General features: G+C 39.7%; 1 protein-coding gene across 2 annotated transcripts in view; it reads left to right on the top strand.

Moving 5' to 3' along the window:
• Positions 1–25,660, top strand: part of CNTNAP5 (contactin associated protein family member 5) — an 882,476-nt gene that overhangs the window by 830,737 nt on the left and 26,079 nt on the right. For both annotated transcript variants that reach the window (XM_060151536.1, XM_060151538.1), the window contains exons 20-21: positions 2,309–2,439; positions 10,012–10,099. In XM_060151536.1, coding sequence (XP_060007519.1) covers positions 2,309–2,439; positions 10,012–10,099 — 219 coding nt within the window. The remainder of the gene's footprint in view (positions 1–2,308; positions 2,440–10,011; positions 10,100–25,660) is intronic.

A 25,660-nucleotide genomic window follows, 5' to 3' on the forward strand; every position in this document is an offset into this window, starting at 1 on the left:
CTGTTCTAGATAAAAGAGGAGTCATAAGCAGGAACTCAAGCATAATAGAAGCCAAGGGGTGGTGACTTTGTCCAGAGAGTAGTAAGGAAGTTTAACAGAATCTGACTACATCCTCTTTGATTTAAAGTAGATTCCTTATCATTGTGTTTAAATACAATTTTTTTTTTGGAATCAGGTTTCTCTTTGACATTTTTTTAAATGACATTGATAATTCCTGTTGCATAGTTCTAAAAATGATGATATGGATTTTGCCTGGAGACCTAAAAAAGTGAGGCTAGATAGAGCTAGAGTGCTCCAATATTAATAAGAGCCATTAAAACTTTTACAGCATAGTTGCCGGTGACCAAAGGTTATTCCATTATACGTATGTTTATTCCAGAAGCATATTTGGAAAAGTCTTATCTGGGGCTCAAATCAATTTTTAATTTCCACACCGTGAACATCTTATTTCAGCCCGTATTCACACACCCGCAAATGCATGCCCTTTATAATGTAACAATGTCAACATATACTAACAAGCAAAAAAGAAGAAGAAATGGAGAACACACAGGAGGGGATACATTATAGTTCCCTGAATAAATTGTAGTGAACACCTGTCTAAGACCATCCTTTTGTTGTTGTTGTTGTTTATTAGATTCAGAGCATCTTCCCTCTGTCAGTTCCCTGTCTATTGGACAATATATAAACTTGCAAAGTTTATCATTATGTCAAACACTTTTGAATGCAAAGGTGGCAGTGGGAGACTCTAGGGAGGAAATGGAAGCAGACAGATGAATCATAAAAAGGAGATAGAAGAGGGCTTTAGGGCAATGAACTTTTTGGGGTCCCAGGTAATGCCATCCAAGAAGCTGACAGTAACCTCATGACACCAGAATATACACTAGAAGGAGAGATGTGCCTCTTTGCTCACTGACCAAGTAGCTGAATACAAAGCTGAGGGGAAGGTGATCAATGAACCTCTGGCCCTGTCACCATCTCACCCCAGTGCCTCCTATAAGACTGGAGTCAGCCCTTAATTGTGTCAAACTTACGTTGAAAAGCCATGGGTTGACTTTCTCCTCCTAGGAGCTGTGTGACAATGAGTTAGCAAGAGGTTTCAGGAGCTCTTCTTAAGGTACTTAGGGAGTCACTGATTGCATCAAACATCCTAAGAAGGTGAGATCAATATCTGTAGAGCTCTAGAAGAAATGGTTGAGGTGTTTTAGACCTAAACTGGAATGCTGGGGAAGATATAGAATAAATACCTTGACAGGGTCCTGGTTGAGATTACTGACATCTAAGATGGATGGTTGCTAGGCAGGTGTTGGTAAAGATGTATAAAATGGAAGCGATTTCTAAAATGGATAAGTACATACAGAATGTGTGTATGAATGACCCACACAGTGGGATGGTAAGAGAGTCCCAAATAACTTCAAGGAATGTGGTCCTTGTCACCATGCCTGACACATAATTATCACATGCTGATTTATTTTATTGGGTTGAATTATATATTAAAAACCCAAGTTCTTAGAAGGAGCCAGAAAGAGCATGCCAGCCACCATCCCTTCCCCTGGCAGGCCCTTTCCTTTCCCCTGGCAGACCTCTTGCCCCATGTCTGAGCTCCTCTCTGCACCAAATATGCTACTGCTAGGGAGCTATGATTAGTTTTTTTGTTTTTATGTTATTTTATTTTATTTTTATTGATTAGTTTTTAAGTGAGAAAATACACCCCCAATGGAAATTGATGGTGATCAGAACCAAAAGGAAAGGAGGAATGAAGGAAACCAGGATTAGCGGTAGGGAGCTTCTGCTATTGGCTGACTCTGTTGGGTAACTGCCTCATTACCCCAAATTATTCTCCCTATTCTGCCTAGATTACTTTACAATCTTATTTCACATTACATATTCTGAAATTCCAGGAAGGCAATTAGGAAAAAAGGGAGTTCTAAGAAATGGTAGGAATTGAAGAGAGCGTGGGAAAAGATTTTATCTTATTAAAGTTTTCACAATCCAGTTACAAAATAGACTTGTGGTTGTTTTATTTTCCAAACTGGTATTTTGGTTTCTGATAACACACACACACATACACACACATACACGCACACACACGCACACACAAAAGTATTTCAGCTATGCTCAGGATTTTTAATATGGACCTAGATGCTATAGTCACAAGATATATATAATACCTTTTAAGAATGTGAATAATGAAAAGATTGAGACATAGGTCCCTAGAAAACAGTCACGATCAATTAAAAGACAATCTGATCATATTTTTGCATTTATGGCTCCTATCTTTAATTCTAATGTCTAATGTTTGTCTTTTAAGGAAGCTTACAAGTTCGCTACCAGCTAAGCAAGGAAGAAACCCATGTATTCACCATCGATACAGAGAACTTTGCCAACAGAAGACTGCACCACCTGAAGATTAACCGAGAGGGCAGAGTGTTTACCATTCAGGTACCTTACTTCCCTTCTTCTCATTCAGCCAAATGTGCATTTGGTGCTCAATACAATTTTTCTGAGCTTCGACCCCGAGCCAGCTGTGCAGCCAAGTTCTGGGGACAGGTAAAAACCACACTCAGCCCTAGCCTTTGGAGAATTAGAATAGTGGTCCTCAGGGGGCATCAGCATCAGTATCAGTATCACTTGGGACCTTGTGAGAAATACTAATTCTTGGGCTCCACATCAGAACTACTTAATCAGAAACTTTTCTGTGGGGAGGGGGAGCAGGTGATGCTGATGCCTGTTCAGTTTTGATAACCCCTGAACTGTAGCATAATGAGAAAATCACAAGGGATGGGTAAAGGCTGTGGGAGGAGTGTGCACAGGTGATACAGGAGCATGGATGAGGGCACCCACCTCATCTGGGCATCAGGTACGGGTAACCCTGAACAACAAGGAGGGGAGGTTAGGGGCACCAACACCCCACCCAGTCAAAAACTTGAGTATAACTTATAGGTCACCCTCACTGTCTTCAGTTCCTCTGTATCCACAGTTTCCCATCTGTGGATTCAACCAATGGAGGATCCTGTAGTACTGTTGTATAATATTTACTATTGAAAAAATTCCTCGTATAAATGGACCTGCACAGTTCAAACACATGTTGTCCAAAGATCAATGGTACTTACATTCTGGAGGAAGTTAGGAGTAAATTGAGTCTTGACGTTGATTTCAAATTGGCTGGGTGGGGAAGAAAGAGGCAGAGGGTCTCAGTGAGCCCCTGCAAAGCTGTCTGAAAGAGCAGAGTGTGTGTCAGGCACTCCACAGAATTCCCGGGGTCTTGGTACAAAAAGGAGCATCAGGCAATAGTGGATCGCTATAGAAAATGGGCAGAGTCCAGACCATCCTCTTTAGAATCATGACCTCAGGTGAGCTCTTAAATCTGCCCAGAAATCACCCCTTAGTCTTTGTTAATTCATCCATCCTCCTGATCTCCTAGATGGCAATTTTAAACTTTCCCTCTCTCTCCTTAGACTGCCGACAATTGCAATTCAATCTCCACTCTGGTAGATGACTTCATTTCCTTCTTTCTGTGAAAGAATGTAGCATTCAGAAGAGAACATCCACACAATCTCAGCACATTTCTCCACCTACTTCCATCTGTGTCTGTGTACCTCTTTCCCTCCTGTTGCTGAAAACGAACAGCTAATGGCTCTAGCGAAGACCTGACCAATCACTTGTGGGCCAGATCTCATACCTAGTGGACAGCATCACTGCAGCATTACCCTCCTCACCTTTCTTTACAGCATTTTTCCAGCTCTACTTAATGGCTTCCCAAAGCATAAAGCATGCAAGTATTACAGGCATTAAAGAAAACCAAAAACATGAACAAAAAAGTACGGTGTCAGGAGGGAAGCAAAACTCACTCTCTTATCTGACTCCATGTACTGCCTCATTTTCTCTTTCAGTTTATTGCCCAGTTCCTTGGAAATGTTGATTATAGGCTTGGTCTCCAAATTTCCTCTTCCTTTTTCTTAAACCTACCCAATGAAGGTTTGTCACTGAGCGGCCACAAAATCACACTTCTCAAGAGAACAGTGGCTGGATCTTGCCGAATCCAATGGTCTTTTCCTCATTTGTCTTTCACTGGCATTTGACACAGTGACCTTTTCTTTTGTATATATTCTTTTCCATTATGGATTATTACAGGATATTGAGTATAGTTCCCTGTGCTATACAGCAGGACCTTGTTGTTTATCTATTTTATATATAGTAGTGTGTTTATATTAATCTCAACCTCCCAATTTATCCCTCACCCACTCCCTTTCCCCTGTGGTAACCGTAAGTTTGTTTTCTATGTCTGTGAGTCTGTTTCTGTTTCATAAATAAGTTCATCTGTATTATTTTTTAGATTCTACATATGAGTGATATCATATGACATCTGTCTTTCTCTGTCTGGTTTACTTCACTTAGTTTGATAATCTCTAGGTCCATCCATGTTACTGCAAATGACATTATTTCATTCTATTTTATGGCTGGGTAATATTACATTGTATGTACATATCATATCTTCTTTACCTGTTCATCTGTCGATGGACACTTCGATTGCTTCCCTGTCCTGGCTATTGCAGATAGTACTGTTATGAACGTTGGGGTTCATGTATGTTTTCTAATTAGAGTTTTCTCTGGATATTTGCCTGGGAATGGGATTGCTGGATCACGAGTTGCCTTTAACTGACATACCCCTGCACCTCTTTTTGTTCCCCTACAGCCTCTTCTGAACACAGCAACCTGAGTGATCCTACTAAAACATTAGTCAGATCGTGACACTCTTGTGTCCAGACCCCTTCCATGGTTTCCTTTCTTATGCAGAGTAAGGCCAAAGATCTTGCAGTGGCTTAAGAGCACCTCCATGACCGCACACCACTTGCTCGCTTCCTGCTGTGACATCTCTGATCTCACCTATTCCTGTCCCCTCTGTAACTCCACACAGGCCACTCTGGCCTGCTTGCTATTTTCAGAGCTCTTGAATATGCTTGAGTTTGCTTTGCCTAGAACACGATTGTTCATGTATCTACATTGCTTACCTGTACTTGTACTTCCTTCAGGACTTCACTCAAAATTTGACTCAAGGATGTCATCTTTGGGTGCCTTATTTAATACAGCAATCCAGCTCCTTGACTTCAATCCTAAACCACTTAAGCACTATCTAACACCCGATACAACTTATCTATTTATCTAGTTTCTTGTCCTATCTCTCTCCTCTAGAATGTAAGCTTCATGAGGACAGGGATTCTTGTTTATTTTCATTACCATGGAACCTCCAATTTATCAAGCAGTGTCTCACATATAGCAGGTCCTTAATAAATATTTTTGACCTAGGTGAATTAACTCCACAAGGCTTATGTGGAGAAGATTAAATTAGCCCTGTGGAGAGGGGAAGGGAAACCACTGGATTTTAGGCAGGGAAATTAGCATGGGTAGCCTTTTGTTTCCAGAGGCTCACTGTGATCGCTCCATGGAAATACACACTTGGGAGCCATGAGATATAGGACAGAGACCAGGCAGGAAGAGAAGATAAGGGACTCAACTAGTGCAATGGGGTAGCCAATGAGAGGAAGACTTGAGAAAGGTCTGGAAGGAACGTCAGTAGCCTTAGGTGACTGTCTGGATATGGATTATGGGATAAGTCAAGACTGAATATTCATTTTTTTTGATTGAGGGGAAGTTCAGGAGTCATTGGCAAATATAGGACACAATCACAATTCCTGAATGATTATAATTTAATGGACTCACCTCTAGTATTGACTCTTGAAATAAGAGTTAAAAGTCTTTGGGTTGAAGCCAGATTAGAGGACAAAGGAGGTGGAAATGATGACATCTTTTTTGAACATGTCTTGACTGAGGCCTTGATGGGACATCTAGGCTGCATGCTGGTGGGCATTTGCATATATGACCCCTTCTCTGTTTCTTTCTATTTCCTATCTTCTTTCCACAAACAAAAGGTACAAATAGGGCAGTGAGAGAACAATGGGGTACTCCCTTCTCTTCTCCATCTCAAGAGTTCCCACCAATCAATCAATAGTCAATGATAAGCACATATCTGTGGATGACATACCATTTCCAAAGCACAGAAGTAGTAGAAAAAAATGGAGACGGAGAGTTTCTTTGTTTTTTAACTTTAAATCAATTTATTGACACAGTCACATGACATACTTGTCTCTGTGACACTCCCACCCCCCCAACTCCCCTTGCCCTATCTCTTCTCCTTCCTCCCTACTTAGAACAAGCCTTCCCTGGCGGTCCAGTGGCTAGGACGCTGTGCTTTCGCTGCTGAGGGCGCAGGTTCAGTCCCTGGTTGGGGAACTAAGATCCCGTGTGTCTTGCACAGCCAAATTTAAAAAGCAACAACAACAAAAACCAAAATAACAACAAAACCAAAAAAAATAGAAGAAAAAAAAGAACAAGCTATTTAGTAAAAACAGAAAGGGGTAAGCTACTTCTCCATCTCAGTCTCAGGCATTACTCAGAACCAGTTATAAAGAGAGGGCAGATGGTTAGCACTATACTCAGCCAGCCAGAGGCCTCCAGTAGCTACAAACAGACCCTCCCTCAAGGTATAGTCTTGAGTTGCTAGTCCTTCTTCTCTCTGCTCTGTGTGACTCTAGGAAGGAGTCCTTAGGGACCAGGGCTGCAGGCAAGAGTGAGAAATCCTGGTGTTGATTTGAGAATTGTAATTTGGCCAGTGGTTTCTAAGGCTCAGGTGCCCCGACCTGTGCCCTGGTGGTGGAGGTAATCTACAGGGTCCCTACTTAAAATATATTAATGTCATTAAACAGATTAACCCAGGTTACCAAAATGCCAGCACAATTACGAGCTGTAAAGAAGGAGGAGGCCCAGCATTTTCAATCCATGGAGTTAATGTCTTCCTTTGAGAGGTGAAGACCCTGAGATCAAGAGAGGCATCCCTAGTGTGGGACAGGCTCAGGTGTAAATCCCAGCTCCATCACTTATGCTCTGGGATCTTAGACGGGTTATGTACCTTTCTGAGGTTCAGTCTATTTATCTATAAAAAAAGTTTGAGTGTTGTGGGGATGGGCTGGAGTGCAAATGCAGCGGAGCTCAGTCAGTTCTGGTAAAGGTTCTGTGAAAGAGCATAACTAAAGGACCAAGCACAAAGCTTGGCATCTAGGGCTTACAAAAAAAAAAAAGAAAGAAAGAAAAAAAGAAAAAGATTTGTTCAATTTCCCTCCTTTTCTCATCTCATTTAATGACTTGACAAGACCACTGGGCATCCTTGATTCTGAGATTAACAAAGCTTCTCGAGGCCAGATAACAAATTTTAGGCACACTAAAGTTTAAAGGACTGTGGTACTTCACTCCCTCACCACCTCACCAACAGCAGTTAAAAAGAAAAGCAATCCTAAAGCATAAAATAAACATAAGGGAATATAACATAATAATGTATTTCTCGTTGAAGACTTCAGTGATTGACTAGCCCCTATCATAAAGATTGAGGTCCTAGAAATAAATATTTGTGGTACAACCCCCCACTTTTTTTGCTTTTGCCCTGTGCATTTGCTAAGCTTTTCAAATGGGTAACCCAGCACCTGAGTCAGTACTAAGGGTGCCCTCAGGTGCACTCAAGTGCCCTCACTCCACGTCAGGGCTGGAATCCATTCCCCAACTATCTCAAGCCTTCTTTGAATCATCCTACCTTCATCTCCAAACCTTTATAAATACTTATTAAAAAAATAACCCTTTGATTAAGTGTCATTCACCTCCTTCTCCCCCTTATTTGTCATCTGGTTAAAGTAGAAAGGACCAGGTAAGTTCCCACAAAACAGAACAGTAGGACAAGAATGACTCATATACTAGAACAATTAGCTCTTCCATGTGTGACAGTGTTGAGGGAATCACTTGCATAGGAAATTGATCCTTTGGAGCCTGGGGAGGAGATGAGAGGCAGAAGCTAGAGGAATCTGAGCTCAACCTTCAGTTCTAAGAATCCTGCTGCTGCTCTCCACTTAGCAGGAAATTCCCACTCACTTTAGCCTCCTCTCCAACCTGGGCAACAAAACATGAGAAAAGGCACCCTGCCCCTTGCTGGAAGAGACAGTTCCAGAGTGTAGGTGAGAGCTCTGAGATAAGGCAGAGAGAAAACTCCTTCAGAGCAAGGACTGAATCTGGGCATTAAATAGATTGCAGGTGAGGACCATGGATATGAAAAACCCTATGTTGTATAAAGGTGTGGAGGCCACCAGGGAAGCCAGAGGCATCCTGGTGTTGTGATGGATGCTGTCTTCATAGCCCAAAAGATAGAAAGGGAATCAGTACAGGATGTTTGTTTATTCACTCAACAAACCTATCTTTGGAGTTACTTTCCCAACTTCTGTAGTAGGACCTACAGAAAACATATATCAATAAGATGTCCTCGAAGAGCCAATAGTTTAGTGGGGAAGAATGAGGGGGAGAGAGAGAGAGAGAGAGAGCAGATCATTAAAATACAGCATCTTAAATGCAAGGTTAGAGGTAGAAAAAAATAAAAAGGCACCATGAAAGAGAGAACAGGATCAATTAATCTAACCAAGGCATCAAGGAAATCTTCCGAGAGGAGGTGGACTTCGGGAACACTTAGAACAGTATCTGGCACATAGAAGATGCTCAAACATTTGCTGAATGAATTTTGTAGAAATTCAGAAATAAGAACACACAGTGATTGTCTACAAGCTGCTCAAGCATCTAGAGGGATATGGACAAGTAAAGCAAACTCCATATTGTGTGGTTGGCCGGCCACATACTGAGGGAACACTGCTATGTGATGCTGTGTGGCCTTGCCCAAGTTTGTGATCTCTGTGACATCAGTTCCACCATCTGAAATACAGGGATAATAATGTCTATTTCACAGTATTATAGGGAAGAATGCATTTTGAAGGATACTTTAGTATAGTGTCTCATACATACCAAGTCTTCAATAAATAACAAGTATTATTAAAGTATAATTTCATGAATGAAAAAGAAATAAACCATATAATCACATGTCACAAGTCATAGCCACTGACTTCCTTCACAGCAAAAACCACCGCAGGACCCAGAGTCCTGGAAGAGGGTCACTGAGCAGTAGTGGGTGCAGAAGGAGGGTCCTGGTGGTGGGAGCTGGGAGCACTGGGTATGTGTCCTGATCAGCTGCTCCCCAAGGGGATCCCGGGGACGGGCACGCAGCTGACGGGGTCTTAGTCTCCTCTTCCTACAGATTAACTGTGATATGTTACAAGGATCCTTCCCAGGGATAACATCATATGAATATTCAGAGTAGAGCCGGGAAGAAACTGGTAGGGTTTGACTAGACAGAAAAAACCTGGGGATGGATGGGAAACGATGCCTTGAAATGGGGAGGAGAACAAAGAGATGGAACTGGAATTAACAATGCGTGTGGAAAGGACGGTTCCCTAAAGAATGACCCTAGAGATAAAGTCCCAAAGAATCCCCCTCGTGGCTTTCACTCATCTGCAAGATGGGATTATCATCTGTTCATGTTGGTGGCAACTGTTCAGCTAGACTCCCCTCCCCAGGGTCAAACCTTTTGTCAAACTGAAATATTCACTCAGGAAAATCCCCCAGGGCACCCATGAATGAGGCCAGGTCAGAATGATTGGAGCAAAGGAGACGGTAATGGTTTTAAGGACCAAATGGGGAGAAGGGGGGAGAGATTGGGAATGAATACCTGCTTTCCCTTTAATGTTAATCCTGCACAGTGAGCATTCTTGAAAGGCTTCATTTGTTTGCTTGTTTGCAGCAAAGAATTTGGTGAGAAACTCTCAGTGGGGAGATAAATACCTGTCAAAAGCTGTATAGAATTTCCCAGGGAGGAGACTTGTGTGAAAGCCTTTATTTCACCAAGAGTAAAGAAACGGGTATTTTATGTGCATTGTGGGAGAATTAGTGAGACATTTCTCATCTCTCCAGAGAGAAAGTCCCAGAGAGGGCTCTTCCCTGCGTGTGTTTTCAAAGCTGTTTCATACGGGAGTGTTTCATGTGCTGGACATGCGGACCTCTGCTGATGCCTCTTTGTTTTCTCTTTTCCTGCAGATGGATCAGCACCTCCGACTCAGTTATAACTTCTCCTCAGAGGTTGAGTTCAGAGCCATCAGGTCCCTCACTTTGGGCAAAGTCACAGGTTTGTTCTTCTAGTCCATGCCTTTCCGGCAAGCTCTGTTAAAATAAATAAAGTAATAAATAATTTTCACCAGGGGAAGCACCAAGATGCGTATAATATCCAAGATATAGAACCAAGAGTCCTGCTATGGGAGGCTGAGAGGTACGTGTGGCAGGACCACAAAGTGGCATGTATATCTACTTTGTAGAATCCCGAGTAAGGTAAATGAACAAAGTGATTCACCAAAATAATTATTTTTACCTAATTTCAAATTAATTAAAGCGTTTACTGCATTCTTTTAGTTAAATTTATGTAAACTTTACTTAAATAATTTAAGGATTTGAACAACCCAATTATTTAATTCTGTAAATCCTTAATCTGTTTTCTAATTTATTGAAAATTCAAAAGAGGATTGGAATCTCCTACGATAATAATGGATGTTCTTTTTTCCTACAGGAAGTTCTGTGAATTTTCATTTTATGTCTAATGATGACTTTTATTAGGTGTAGGCAAGACTGAAATTTTTATATCTTCTCAGTGAATTGAACTTTTTTTTTCACACTGAAGTAATATTTTTTAACTTTAATGTCTCTGTGCTTAATCTAGTTTGTTATTAATATAGCTAATTCGTTTTTGCTTTAGTTAGTATTTGCCTGGTATATCATTTTCCATATTTCCCTTTCAGTCTTTTCTTTGTTTAGCCTTATATATGATCTTGTGAAGAGCTATAGCTAAATACTGCATTTTTATCCAGTTTGGCCATCTTCTATTTTATAAATTGGCAAATGTAAGCCCTGTGCATTTGGGGGTTACTTGTATGATTGGGTTTGTTTCTGCCTCCTTATTTTCTACTTGTCAACTTTCCTGTGATTCTAGCATGTTCTTTCTTATTCTCTCAGTCACAATACAGTGTAGAAAACATTAGTAACCCAAGGCATTTTAAGCAGGAATTGATTTAACTCAGGAAATAAGTTGCTTTTAAAATTGTGGCCGCACTTACAGTGTGCATTCTTGTTAGAGTCTTTTGGAGTAACTCCCCAGGCAGCTCTGAGCTCATGAGTGGGGAGCTATTAACTCCCAGGCCATCCCTAATGTGAGGCTAGAGTCCAGATGCCACTGTGGCCGCAGTGGCATGTGTCAACTCCCAAGAGGCGGAGAAGGTCTCTTAAAAAGGGTGGCAGAGAATACTTCAGGTTACCATGACTTTGCTGGCCAGTAGAAAAAGCTGAAAAGGCAGAAAAATGACTCCTGTCACACTATAGCCTTCCAGATTCATAAACAGTACTTGATTTCCAGAAAGTAATGTGCATCCAGAAATCTATCTGCTGTCAGGTCTGGGAAACGTCAGTTTTAGTTGCTAAAATGGCAGTTGAATGAGCCAATCAACAGTGACTGACGTCTAGATTGAATTTTAAATTTCTTTCTTATTCCATTCCCCTCTCCTACTATTATTTCATGTAGACACTGCTTTTTTGACTTATTAATTCAGTCACGAATTTGTTGGAACCTTCTACTTTCTACCAGATTTGATTTCCTTGTTTCCGAAGTAAATTCTTCTGAATTTTTTTCTGTATAAGGGGTCCTTTATCTGAAAACAGGAGTTCCACTCTTCATCTTTATTCCTGGAAGATAATTTTACTAGACGTACAACTCGACATTGAAGGATTTATCCATGGGTGTGATGGAGCCAGCTCACAATGGCTCATAAGGACCTGTTACATACATCTCTGCCCAATTCTGCTTTCTGTGATGTCACAAGGGTAGTTTGAAATCAGCCATCCTGGGAGTGTTTACTCCATGGAGCTCAGAAATTCTGCAAGTCAGGGCTCTCCCCACTGCTAGACATCCAGGTTAAACCCTCGCCAGCGCAGCACTGGACTCTTCTGATCTGGCTATTGAAAAGCTGGCTGTCAGCATGTCCTGCCTTTGAAAGTGCTCTGACCACCACCACTCCCAGCACCCAAAACCTACTTTTAAGGTCATTTCTTTTAATTTGGTGTTTGGCAGTCTTATTACCATGTGTCTGATTGTGGATTTCTTTTTAATTGTCTTATTTGATACGTTTATGTTTTCTGCATTTATTCATTAGTTCCTATGTATCTAGTTCATATGTATTATTCATATGTATCTATCCACTAGCTCTCAAAAATTCTCAGCATCTCAGTAATGCTTCTTTCTTCTTCTCTCTACTTAATTACTTTCGGCCTGCACTAGATAAACCTTAGACTTTTTAACTCTATCCTCATGTGTCTTACCATCGTCTTATAAATAAGTTTTATTCTTTATATCACTGTCTCACATTCTGGTATATTCATTGGGTTTTATCTTAAAATTCATGTATGCCTACTATCCCATTAAACTTATTCAAGGAATCATTTTTTCATTGATTATGGTTTTTTTTTAAGTAATACTTTATCCTTTTTCAAACATGCCTTTTAATTAAGATAATCTTTTGTTCCCACTTATTTTTTAAATCATTTTATGTCTTTAAGTATTCTATTATTAGTTATTAAACATCTTGTCTCTGATATTCCCAATATTGGAAGTCCATAGGGATCTAAATCTATTATTTTCTGTTTTCTAACTCTTTCCTATGATAGCTTGTTCTCCTGTGCTATGTGTGTGTATAAGTACGTGTGTGAGCTCATTTTTGGTTGAAATTAATTTGCAGGAACATTGATGATCAGAAATTGGAAAACTTTCCTCCAGGCAAGATTTGTGTTTGCTTCCGCCTGGTGCCAGGAGGTGCTACCAATTTCAAATTATTTCAGTTTCTCATTTTGGGATTTTTTTCTAGACAGAGAGTGAATATAAATTTAAGCTCAAGGCCTGAATGAGACCAAACCTCTGGTTGAAGTCTCAGAAGAAATGTTATTACTCTTGATATCATAATATGTCATTTTATTATTATTTTTATTACAGTTTTTTTCAATCCAGAGCCATATCCCAGGTGGAGAGGTTTTATACTTATGCCCTTTTCTGTTAGGTGATTTTATTTATCTTGTCCCCTTTTCACTGATTTGAATGTAAGAGTCGTAGGTTGAACATCTTCACCTAGCAATAGCTCAAGGCTAGGATTCCTATTCTTCAAGACGATTTAGGTACTTTTCCTTGATGCAACCTTAATGTTGGTTGATGACTCACTGTCTTGGTTTCATCTTTCTTCCCCCAAAAATCTCCCCCAAACTTAGGATTCCTCTTTGTTTCCTGAAGCTTAGCAGGACATTAAAAATGTGTTGATTGATTTTAATGAAACAGAATTACTTTTTATAGTATCTGGTCTATTATATGTCCCCTGATACCTAAATACATCTTGAGTCATTGAATCCTCACTTCAACCAAATCAGGAGAATTTTGGGAAGGGAGATCATTAGGGCTGTAAGACCACCAAGCTCTGGCCGTTTTCATGACACCTAGTTTGTGTAATGGCAGCTCTAGAAACATCCTCTTATTTAAAAATTTCTCTCTATTAATCTTTCCACAGTGTATGATATTCCTGTGGCATTTCTGTCTTTTGAATTAAATCCATAATACATAAGATTGAAAGGATGAAAATTTAAAGCAGGGTGCTAAATTACTGAGGGCCAGCTTGTCATTTTGTTTTGGAAAATATAGGAAAGAATTTGATTATGGTTGAGGAAGAGTATCCAATAAAATGTCTTCACTGGGCTAAGTGTGGGAGACTCCTGCCTCCCCACCTTCCTTCCCATCCAAATTGCTATAAATAGACAAGAGCACTTGGATACACAATTAACCTCAGCACTTCTGGTCTATGAAAGATCTATATCTGGAGGTGAGGGAAGATGATATAAACATCAGGTCTATTATTAAGGAGGGACATCTATCCTGCAGACCCTTTGGAAAGAAGCCTCATGCATCGGAAAGAACTCTTATTTGTTATAGGAACGGATAGTGCAGGAGTGGGTACATGGTATTGATGACAAATGCAACCCTACTCCACAATTTTAGAAAAGTCTAGTACTAGGTTGGACATTTTCAACTCTAAAACAAGGATTTGCAAGCACTTTTCATAGGATAGACCAAGGGTGAATAAGTGTAGTAAATCTGTTGTCCCAATTTTCTTCAATACCATTAACAGCATTCTACTGTAAAGCAGAACACATTTATTCATTTTCTTTCTGTAAGAGGAAGAGCCAATTCACCATTCTAGAAGGTAGTTATTTAGTACCAATAATGGTTCTATATGGTATGTGCCTACACACATACCATGATGAATAAAAGTCTCTTTCTTGGGAATTCCTATGATGTAGAGACTAGTCCATGAAAATAGAAGATAAAATCATTGGCATTAAAATTGCATTATGGGTGTTTACCGATGGTAAGTCATGGGCTGTTGTTAGGTTTATTCCTTGGTTTATTAACGTTCTTTGACTTTTAAGAAAGCTTTCTTGGTTCTGGTCTATTGCATGAATGGATTAAAGAGAAGATAACATTAAAAAGAAAAAAAGTGTATATATTTAGGGAAGTCGCCCTTTTGAACAAGATCATCTGTTTCTGGAAAATTAATGAATTCTTTAGAAAACATAGAAGCACAATTCAAATATTGTGACTTACCAGTGTGTTTCTAAGTTTCTGTCTCACTCAACCTTGGTAAAAGAACTTGGACATTCACACAGATTTAGAAATTTAGAGAGCTTGAAACTTCTAAAAGAAGCTGTGTTTTTATTTATATATATATATATATATTTTAATTAACTTTTTCTGATCCTGGTTTCTCTTAATTTACTCTACCAGAATATATCATTAAATTTGATGGCATACACACACACACACACACACACACACACACATCTTAGAAAACTAAGAATTAAGGGATTATTATAATTGTTTTTTTTTTTTTCTTCCTGAGAAGGGACTCTTATCATACTGCAGATTTAGGAAGCAGTTACTTTTTAAAATATGGAAACATGTTCAAGTTTAGGTGGAAAGGAATTGTAGTACTGCTTTTAAACTGTAGTTAACAGATTCCAAATAGACATTCAAATGAGATTTGCACTCAGGGCATACTTACAGGATTATCCGTTTATACAGCCAGCATTTATTAATTTCCTGCCTACTTGCCAATTTGATAGGCTGAAACTCACACCTGGCAGAGACATTATTCTTTTGCTGTGATTGCTGTTTGCCCAGGTAGTTTCAAAATTCACTTGGCCCTAACAAGCCATTAGAAATTGAAAAAAATTACTTCTCAACCTGCAAAAGAACCCAGCTGATCTAGAAATTGTAGGGCTAGTTGTGAGCGCTTGCCTATGCTTTTGTCTTCTTCAGATGAAGTGAGTTCTGATTGTGTCTGTAGAACAGGGTTTTTTGATTCTCCCAAATCCTTCAGTTTTGAACGTCAAGCCTACTGTGTCTTCTGCAGCATCAGAGTCTTGTTGACCAAACACCCTGATTGTTTTCATGTTAAATCATTTCTCAAACATTTTGTAGGTGAAGAGTTATGGCTGATATTTTTAGACAGCACAGCAGAATTTATGCACGTAAGTGAAAGATGAGTACTGCAAAGTACTCGTTTGGGAAGACCGTACTCTATTTTTTTTTTTAATTTTGTACACAGTTGGGCCCCCCTTCTGCTTCAAGACTGGTCCAATTGATATTAAACTGAAAAGCAAAATTACAGAGTGAAACAGCTCAGCTTTGGAAAGACAAACTAAGTCATGTTTGGCTTTCTCCTCTGTAATTACTATTGTGTGACCATGGTGAATTGTCTAATCTGTCTATAGTTCCTCATCAGTAAAACGAGGATGATAACATTTAATTCATAGAGCTGAGTAAGCCTTCCATGAGACACTATATGTAAAGTACTTGGTATTTAGCACACTCTCCACACATTAGAAGTTTTTGATGTTTGAAGATTGTGGGAACCTGGAGGAGAACTGTGTTTTGCTTTGTTTCTGTTTTTGTTTTAATGAGTCTGGAAAAGGGCTATAAAGGTAATTTCCAAAGAGGGACTCAAATGCATTCTAAAAGAGCAGTTTTGGACCGTGGTGAGCCTTGAAGATGGGAGTATGAGTCACTGTCAACCAGGGCTGTTTTAAAGGTATATCAAGCTTTAACCAGTTTAAGTTGACAATAGATAATATAATAGTTGGTGAAAATGGAAGTTTCGAAGTGTAGGCCTTGCTTCAGGCACAGCTGGGTTCAGAAGTTCAAATGTGACTGTGATTCAGCCTTTGTCTGTCTGTCTGTTTCTCACTCCACCTTTGACTCTCTTTACCTCTCTATGGGGCTTTATTCTCAGGCAGAATTTCAATGGTAACAAAGGTGGAATCAGCAACCCCATGCTTGATCACTACCATTTCAACAGCCCTGGTGGAAAGAAAGCCTCTCATTTCTAAAATTTCCAGAAAAAAGTCCTGGATCGAGTCTCAAAGGACAAATCTGTGTCAAGTGACAAGTCCAGATGATGACAATGACCAAGGGATTAGAATACACTGAGTGGCCATGCTTGGATTATGCACCCAGCTATGGCTCTGGACAGGGTGCAGGGTGCAGGTCAATATTAACCACATGTGTTGAGAATAGGGAAATGTTATTTCTTTTCTTTCTTTTTTTTTTTTTTTTTTTTTGCGATATGCGGGCCTCTCACTGTTGTGGCCTCTCCCGTTGCGGAGCACAGACTCCGGACACGCAGGCTCAGCGGCCATGGCTCACGGGCCCAGCCGCTCCGCGGCATGTGGGATCTTCCCGGACCGGGGCACGAACCCACGTCCCCTGCATCGGCAGGCTGACTCTCAACCACTGCACCACTAGGGAAGCTCGGGAAATGTTATTTCTTAAAAGGAAGCCGAAGTTTTCTTACCAGAGTGAGATGGACTCTGAGGAGGACAAATCAACAATAATCCAATAACAGCACTGTTTTTCCTCATTCACATTCTGCTACCCCTTTTGACCAGGAAAGAATGGGATGCAATTCTACGAGGTAGGCTTCGAATTGTGCATAATCTGGGGACTGCATTGTGCTTGTGTACATCAATAGTCTAAGTGTGTTGCAACAGAAAACATAGTCTTTGAGAGTTCCTCTTTTATGAAATGCATGTTATCTTCTTTGGAACAAGTTTATAGCTCCTGAAGAAACTACTGAAAAATTATTTTATTTGAATTCATAGGTTTCTTAAATAATGTTTCACTTTGTTTATGGTCATCTCTAGTTCTCTAGTAAATAAAAAGATCTCCAAACCACAGCCCCTTCCTGACTCAAATTCTAAAATTGTGTGTAATTGTCTCGTATTATGTCCAGAAATTTCTTAATGATACTGCTTCCCTGACGAATAAAATATTTCAGACTCATTAATCTGACCTCCCTGTGAATGATGTGTTTTAAAGGATCCTGAAATATCAGATTTCAGTAATCATTCCAACTTCCTAAATACCCATCTTATCCTTTCTCCCTTGAAGATAACAAACATTGAGTCACAACTGGACTACAGGCCATTCGTTACTGTTTCTTTTAAAGAATAATGAACTGCATTTTTCCTTGTGGAAAATACAATAGATGATTTAGTTTCACCTCATGCAACAGGAACTGTGTGTTATCTTCTGATTAAAAATGCAATTTTATCTTGCATTTTCAAGGAACTACTACATGATCAGAACCCAGACCTACTCCACGCTTGTGCTTCTCTGTAAAAGTCAAGTTTGTTTATTGTAAAAGCAAAAGCACTCTTTGAACAGACTTTGTATGTCCTCCCCTGACTGTATTAACAAAGGATATTTTGTGTGGTCTACCAGAAGCCAATGACATGACTGTTACAGAAAAAAAGTTTCAATTAGTTTTCATGACACAAAAATTATTGAGCATACTGTGGATCAGGCAATGTGCTAGGCCATATAGATACCCCCAGACAAACAAACAAACAGACAAACACGTAAACAATCTGTCCCTGTTCTAAAGATACTGCTCACTTTAAAATTCTCCCTCTTTCAAAGGAAAGTTATCAAGGTTGGGTTGAAAATATTAATGTTGTTCAAGGTTTTGGACTATCTCTTTTAGGCTATGGTAAATAACTTGGTTTTCTGCATTAATCAAATAATACTACTAATAATAGTGTGCTATTATTAATACTATAGCATATTAATATTATAATAACATTATTATTACTTCATTATAATAAACTAATATTATAGTATATTATAATATTATAATAATAACATTGTTATTGTTTTTTATTAGTTATTATTTAATAATGCACTGCTCTGTGCTAGATCTAAACTCTTAGATTTTTTTTTCCTTATTTTTAATTGAAATATAGTTAATTTAGTGTTGTGTTAGTTTCAGGTATACAGCAAAGTTACTCAATTATACATACACACACACACACACACATATATATAATATATATATATTCTTTTTCATGTTCTTTTCCAGTATAGTTTATTACAAGATATTGAATGTAGTTCCCTGTGCTACACAGTAGGTCCTTGTTGTTTATTTATTTTATATATAGTAGTCTGTATCTGTTCATTGCAAATTCCAAATTTCTCCTCATCCACCCCCATTTCCCCTTTGGTAAGCATAAGTTTGTTTTCTATGTCGGGGAGTCTATTTTTGTTTTGTAAAAAAGTTCACTTGTATCATTTTTTAAGATTCCACATATAAGTGATATCATATATATTTATCCGTCTCTGACTTACTTCACTTAGTATGATAATCTCTAGGACCATCCATGTTGCTGCAAATGGCATTATTTCATTCTTTTTTTATGGCTGAGGAATATTCCATTGTGTATATGTACCACATCTTCTTTATCGATTCATCTGTTGATGGGCACTTGGATTACTAAGCTCTTATGTAAACTAAATTTTTCCTCACAACAACCCAAGAAGGTAACACCTATTATTACTCTTATTTTATAGATGAGGAAACTGAGTCACAGAGGTTAAGTGACTTGTCGAATGTCACAAAACTAGCCAGTGGTGGACTTGGCATCTAAAGTCACACATCGCGAGTCTGGGTCCTGCACTCCCAATCAGTCCTGCCATATTTTGTTTTTTAACAAATAATATAAGATAGTCCAGACAACGTACACTCTGTTTTCTGTTGAGGACTCCTCAATAAAAACCTTGTTTCCTTAGCCTTAACTGCGATGGGCTTAAAAGTGAACTCTAGGTCCAGGCTTTTATCATGGAGGGGTAATAGCATATTTATTGTAAGTCAGGCCTTGGAATCTGCCCTGGATTCCAGTCGTAACTCTAGCACTGACTAACTGACCTGGACAAATGACTTAATACTCTGAGCTTCACTTTTCTCAATTGAAATGTAGGTGTTTATTATAACAATGCCTGTTTGGACGATTAGGTGGTAATGCGGCTAGCATGATGCCTGGCCTAATGAAAGCTCAATAAATGTTTGCAGTAACAGTAATAAGAACATAAGAAGTCACCCCATCTGACCCAGCTACTTTTCTTTTGAGAATGACATTGGACTCTAATGCCTTTCGGACCTGAAAGAGGAGTTGTTATGGAAGAGAGAAGATGGCTACCCACTCTGTGCACAAAAAAGCTTGCACTTCACTCTTCCTTTCTGCTCTGGGAGAATGAATGAATAAGGTATTATGTAGCCTTGACTCTATGATGCTTGGTAAATGGTGAAGGTGCACATATGGACAATTCTCAGTTTCTGATAAACCAGGTGAAACCTACCTGACATTATTTAAATTTAAATGTATGTTCTCATGATTAAAGCTGTCTTTAGTGGTTTGCAACCTTGTGATACTTGGTGGATCAACTAAGCTTCAAAGCATGGAATCTAGTCTGATTTTTTTTTCATTAAACAAACATTTATTGAGTACTTTTTACATGTCAGGCACCAAGCTAGGCACTGTGGATACAAAAATTGAAGGACAACCCCTGCCTTCAAGGAGCTTACAGCCTAGTGTGGAAATAGACCAGTAAGTGGGCAAGTAAGCCCAGAGTGATCTGCGTGGGTGCTGGTAAGAGAAGGGGGGGACATTCCAAGTTCCCTGGAAGAAGTGAAATCTAAGTTGAGAACAGACAGAGAAGGGACCCAGGTGAGTAGAAGAAAGGGGAATGAAAGTGTCGTCTCTGGATACAGAAGGCTAAAAATCAGAGCACAAGATAGCAAGTGATGAGGCCAGAGAGGTGAGCAGGAACCAGGACCCCATAAGTCTCACAAGCCATGCTAAGGCGTCTGGGCTTTATCTGGAGGGCAGTAGGGAGCCATGGAAGGTAGTAAGCCAGGGAATGGGGTCTAATCTGATTTGTAAAGATGCTGCCCATCATCTCCGTCCCTCTCCTACTCTCAGCATGAGGTAATCATGGAGTTCCAAAGACAGGACTGAGTCTTATTTATGGTTGTATCCTTCTTGCTACCATATTTACAAGCACATATTAAGAGTTCCATAATATTTCCTTTTAATTAATTTTTAATTTTTTTATTGAAGTATAGTTGATTTACAAAGTTGTGTTAATTTCTGCTGTACAGCAAAGTGATTCAGTTATACATAGATATACATTCTTTTTTTAATATTCTTTTCCTTTACAGTTTTTAATAGGATCTTGAATACTGTTCTCTGTATTATACAGTAGTAGGACCTTGTTTTTTATCCATTCTCTATATAAAACCTTATATCTGCTAATCCCATCATGCTGCACGTTAATGGGCTCAATGTTGTGCAATCAGCTACAGTTAGATTTTGGATAAGGATCTGCAGGTTCCCTAGACACCGTGTCTTTTTCTCACAATGGTGCCTGACAGTGAAGTGAAAATGAGTGGGTTTGGAATCAGACAGTTGGCACCTCAAATCCTATACAAGCTATGTCACTGCTAAGTTAACGTCTCTGAGCCCCAGTTTCCTCATCTGTAAGGCAATAGACATACTTTTTTAATTGATTTGTTATGAAGATAACACATAGGATGGGTAAAGTGTCTGGCACATAGTGGTATTTGAAAACAGTAGCTGTTGTGTTTTGTTTTTTTTTTAACATCTTTATTGGAGTATAATTGTTTTACAACGGTGTGTTAGTTTCTGCTTTATAACAAAGTGAATCAGTTATACATATACATATGTTCCCATATCTCTTTCCTCTTGCGTCTCCCTCCCTCCCACCCTCCCTATCCCACCCCTCCAGGTGGTCACAAAGCACCGAGCTGATCTCCCTGTGCTATGCAGCTGCTTCCCACTAGCTATCTACCGTACGTTTGGTAGTGTATATATGTCCATGCCTCTCTAGCTGTTGTTTATAAGATCATGCATCCATGCAGTCTATTGATTTTCTTTGGCTGATATCACTTTTTCTTGCCACTGGCACTGCTATTGATTTGTTTACCCTTTGCCTGGGGAATCTGGACCAGTGTTGTAAATGTCAGTGTTGACAAGGTAATGAAGTGAAGAGGATCCAAGCTAAGAATAATGAACTCTGCACCAGCCTTTTAGGTCTCTCTCCCAAGCTTGGCGGGAAGGGTCAGAAGCTGAAAAGAACAAGTGGAGTCAGCACAGGTTAGAATTCTAGGTGTTTTCTCATGGAGAAGGAGAGGAAATCAAAGCACAAAGAGAGTCATTGGTTACTGGTTATTCATTTAGTTTACTGGGATATTATTTTTGGAGGATGCCATTAATGACAATAACTTGAGTATTAAAACAAGTTAACATACCATGAAGCTCCTTTACACTTAGGGACGATTACAGGATATCCACTTCTGGGAAAGATTTGATCTGAATCCCTGTGTTTTTCCATTTCACTTCCGCAAGGAGTTTTGCCAGTGATCAGGGTCGGGACTTGAGACCAGTGGCTAATATACCAATGGTCTCTACCTTTTGCTTGATAAAGAGGCACATTACTGGCTTTCCTGTGGGGAGGACAATCAGCATACATACCTAGAGAATGTCTGGTTTGAGTTCATCCCTTAAGATGAATTGCTGACTATTCTAATTCACCCCAAAACTTGGATATGTGCTTTATCTTTCCCATATATTTTCTCACCTTTTCCAAAATGCATCTATAGAATATAAGCTTTGCATAGGTGAAGCTTCTCTTGAAAGATAATATTATCTAAATGTTTGGAGTTAGGAAAATGACTCCTTAGCATTATTCCAAATCAAGATATTAAGTGAAACTAAGAACACTTTAAAGAGATATAGCCAAAGGGTTCCTTGTTCCCAAAGAAATAAAACCCCTATCTATGGAGACAAGACACATTTAATAATTACAGTGAGTAATTTTGGTAAGTGTTATGCAGATCGAGTGTGTTTAGAATTCTTAAGAGGGAGAGACCATTTCTAGCTGAGACGATCCAGAAGAGTGTCATTGAGATCACCCTGACCCTGGTCTTGAAGCCCAGATGTGGTCTCAATAGATGGCATGCATTAAAGGAAGGAGGGATGGTATAAACCAAATAAGACAGCAGGAAGGAAAAATTGTGTGTTGGGAACAGTGACTAGGCCATATTCAGATGGTCTTGTTCATGCAGGGTAAGAGAGAGGAATGGGGAAAACAGGAAAGTTCACTTGGGACCATATTACCGAGTTTCTTCAGGGCTCTGCAAAGGAGTCCAGACTTCATTATATAGATGGGAGAAGCCATCGAAGGGAGCTCTCATGGTCAGAGCTGCTGTTGGCTCTTTTGTGGGTAACAGGTCAAATTGGGGGTGGAGAGAGATTGGTATGGAGGTTATGCTAAAATCCATCCTTCAGGTGGAAGAGAACAAGAGTCAGAGCCAGGGGGATAACAATGGGATTTGAAATAGGAATTGGAAGATTTGGGTAATTTACTGGGTGGGTGGGTCGAAGTGTAAGGTGGACTGGAAAGGTGAACACAAGAGAACGGAATAAGAGTGGTGGCTTTGCAGTCATTGCAGAGGGAAATTAAACCATTCTGGTCAGAACTGAGTCCCTGTTTACCCACTCGGGGCACATATTACAAGGGATTATAAAGCTGATACTTTACACCCCTCCTTTAAGCAAGAACCCCAGGCCTGCTCAGCTGCTTCTAGATTTGTGAAACCCCTATCATTCAGGACAGGGAGAAGAGGCACAGACCAGCTCGTATTGGAGAGTCCAGTTGGGAAAGTTCACAGTGGAGACTTCCATGTTGGTCCACCGCTTTGTGGGATGGCTCTCTCCCCACCTCGAGTCTGCTCAGAGTTCCCTGACTTGTATTTCTTATCTGTGTGTGTAGCTCTTTCCCTGGGGCCGACTGTGGTTTTGAAGACAGAGATGTGCTGTTATCCATATTCTTATCAGTCCCATCTCACAGCACAAGCCTTTGTGCTCTGTCTGTTCTCTGTATGTATCTTACAATACAGTCCTTTTGATTAGTGTATTACAGATAGAGTACCTGTTTTCAATTCAGGAGGAAAACACCCGTGTTCATGTTCATGGTTTTATAATCCATGCTAGGGTGAGCGACCATTCTGGTTAGCCAAACACTGAGGGATTTTCAGGGATGTGGGATTATCAGTGCGAAAACTGAAACCATCCTGGGCAACCCTGGACAGTCAGTTTCCCTAAACCACACTTAGTTTAGGGGTTTTGAATAGTTTAATGGAACTGAGCTGGGGGTTGGAAAATGCCAGGTGAGCAATTGAGGCTCAAGTTTTTCACAGTCACAGCTGAGCCCAGCTGCTACCATCCCAGCAGGTGTGCTATAGGGCAACCCAGGTGAGGGTGGAGAAGGCGTGAGAATGAACCAATCAGCCTATCAGCTGACACTTACCAAGCCCCTGCTGGGATGCAGATCCCAGCAGCCAGGTGTGCTTAGATGACTGGAGGAGGGTATGGGATTTTTTTCTGCCCTGAAAAATCCAGTGGACTGGGTAGGGACATAAAATTGCACACAAGCAGTAATAATAGAACAATGGAACTCTAGCTCATGGAAATTGGATCCTAAGGACACTAAGAGGCCAGAGAAAGGAGAAATCAAAAGTAAAACCATCTAATGCATCCCAATATTCATAGCAGCACTATTCACAATAGCCAAGACATGGAAGCAACTTAAGTGTCCATCAACAGATGAACAGATAAAGATATCGGATGTGTGTGTGTGTGTGTGTGTGTGTGTGTGTAATGGAATACTACTCAGCCATAAAAAAATGACATAATGCCATTTTCAGCAATATGGATGGACCTAGAGATTATCATACTAAGTGAAGTCAGACAGAGAAAGACAAATATCATAAGATATTACTTATATGTGGAATCTAAACAACAATGATACAACTGAAAGTATTTACAAAACAGCAACAGACTCACAGACAGAGAAAACAAATTTATGGTTACCAAAGGGGGATAGCAGTAGGTGGGGGAGATAAATTAGGAGTTTGTGATTAACATATACACACTACTATACATAAAATAGGTAAACAATAAGGACCTACTATACCACAGGGAACTATATTCAATAACTTGTAATAACCTATAAGGGAGAGGAATCTGAAAAAGAATATATATATATATATATATATATGGATAACTGAATCCCTTTACTGTACACCTGAAACACACAATATTGTAAATAAACTCTACTTCAATTAAAAAAAAAGTAAAACCATCTTTAGCCAGGATACTGCTCCCCTACTGATCTTGGGTGGAGGATCAGGTCCTTGTTTATGAGCAAATCATTTCTAGCTATGCTGAGCAGGGGTGCCTTTCCACTACAAAGTGTGTCAAATGCACATCACATCAGCTGCTCTAGATCTCTGAACTGGAAGTCTCATATGTATCTTCCATTCCAGCAAAGTTTCCATTATCTTGGGACCTAAGGAGGTTACTTTGTCATGCTGTAGGAGGTGAGGGCCTTCATTATATGTGTTGGTAGAGTGATTCTTCTAAGGTATGAATAGAAGTTTTCTGGACCGGGGCACAAACCCGTGTCCCCTGCATCGGCAGGCGGACTCTCAACCACTGTGCCACCAGGGAAGCCCTGAATAGAAGTTTTATACATGGGAATGAGCTTAGCTCTTGGAGATAAATATGAAGTTTCAAAGTTGAATTATCTTTTCTTAGCACTCTGAGTATATTTATAGTCTGTGTGTGTGTGTGTCTGTCTACCTTTGTTTTCCTTATTTTTACATAGTTGCTTTAGTTGCCTTTTCTGTTATGTCCTTTGGTCTTTCTCTTTCCTACTAGAGGATTTCCTCAGATGTTTGATGACCTTGAGCTATCTGCTCATATTTAAGAATGGGGTGGCTAGAATGCATTGATTAAGGGCTACACGACAGGGTATGACTGAGCCTTTAATAGAAAACCTCCAACTTTATCTTTGGGTCATTCTTCTTAGAATAGGTGTATTTCCTAGGAGAGACATTTCCAATCTCCCTCTTGGAGAGTGGGAGGTTCTGAAAGTCTCATTGGGAAGAGAGCTGGTGGGTCTCATTACCTGCCAGGGAAATGTTCTTTCATGTCTTCTTTTTTTTTTTTTTTTTCCAGTGAACATCCTTGGCCTCAGCTGTGGGCATTTCCTTTGCCTACCTGTCATAATGCCACCCCATCACAGGACTTATTTATTCATTTCTCTAATAAGTATGGGTAATTGAAGTTCTAAAGTACACTGTTTGGAACTCTTTCCTCTTTCTCTAGGATTTCTATCTGTGAGGGAATTGTT

Source organism: Lagenorhynchus albirostris, chromosome 6 (genome assembly GCF_949774975.1).
Source record: "Lagenorhynchus albirostris chromosome 6, mLagAlb1.1, whole genome shotgun sequence".
NCBI classification, from domain to species: Eukaryota; Metazoa; Chordata; class Mammalia; order Artiodactyla; family Delphinidae; genus Lagenorhynchus; species Lagenorhynchus albirostris.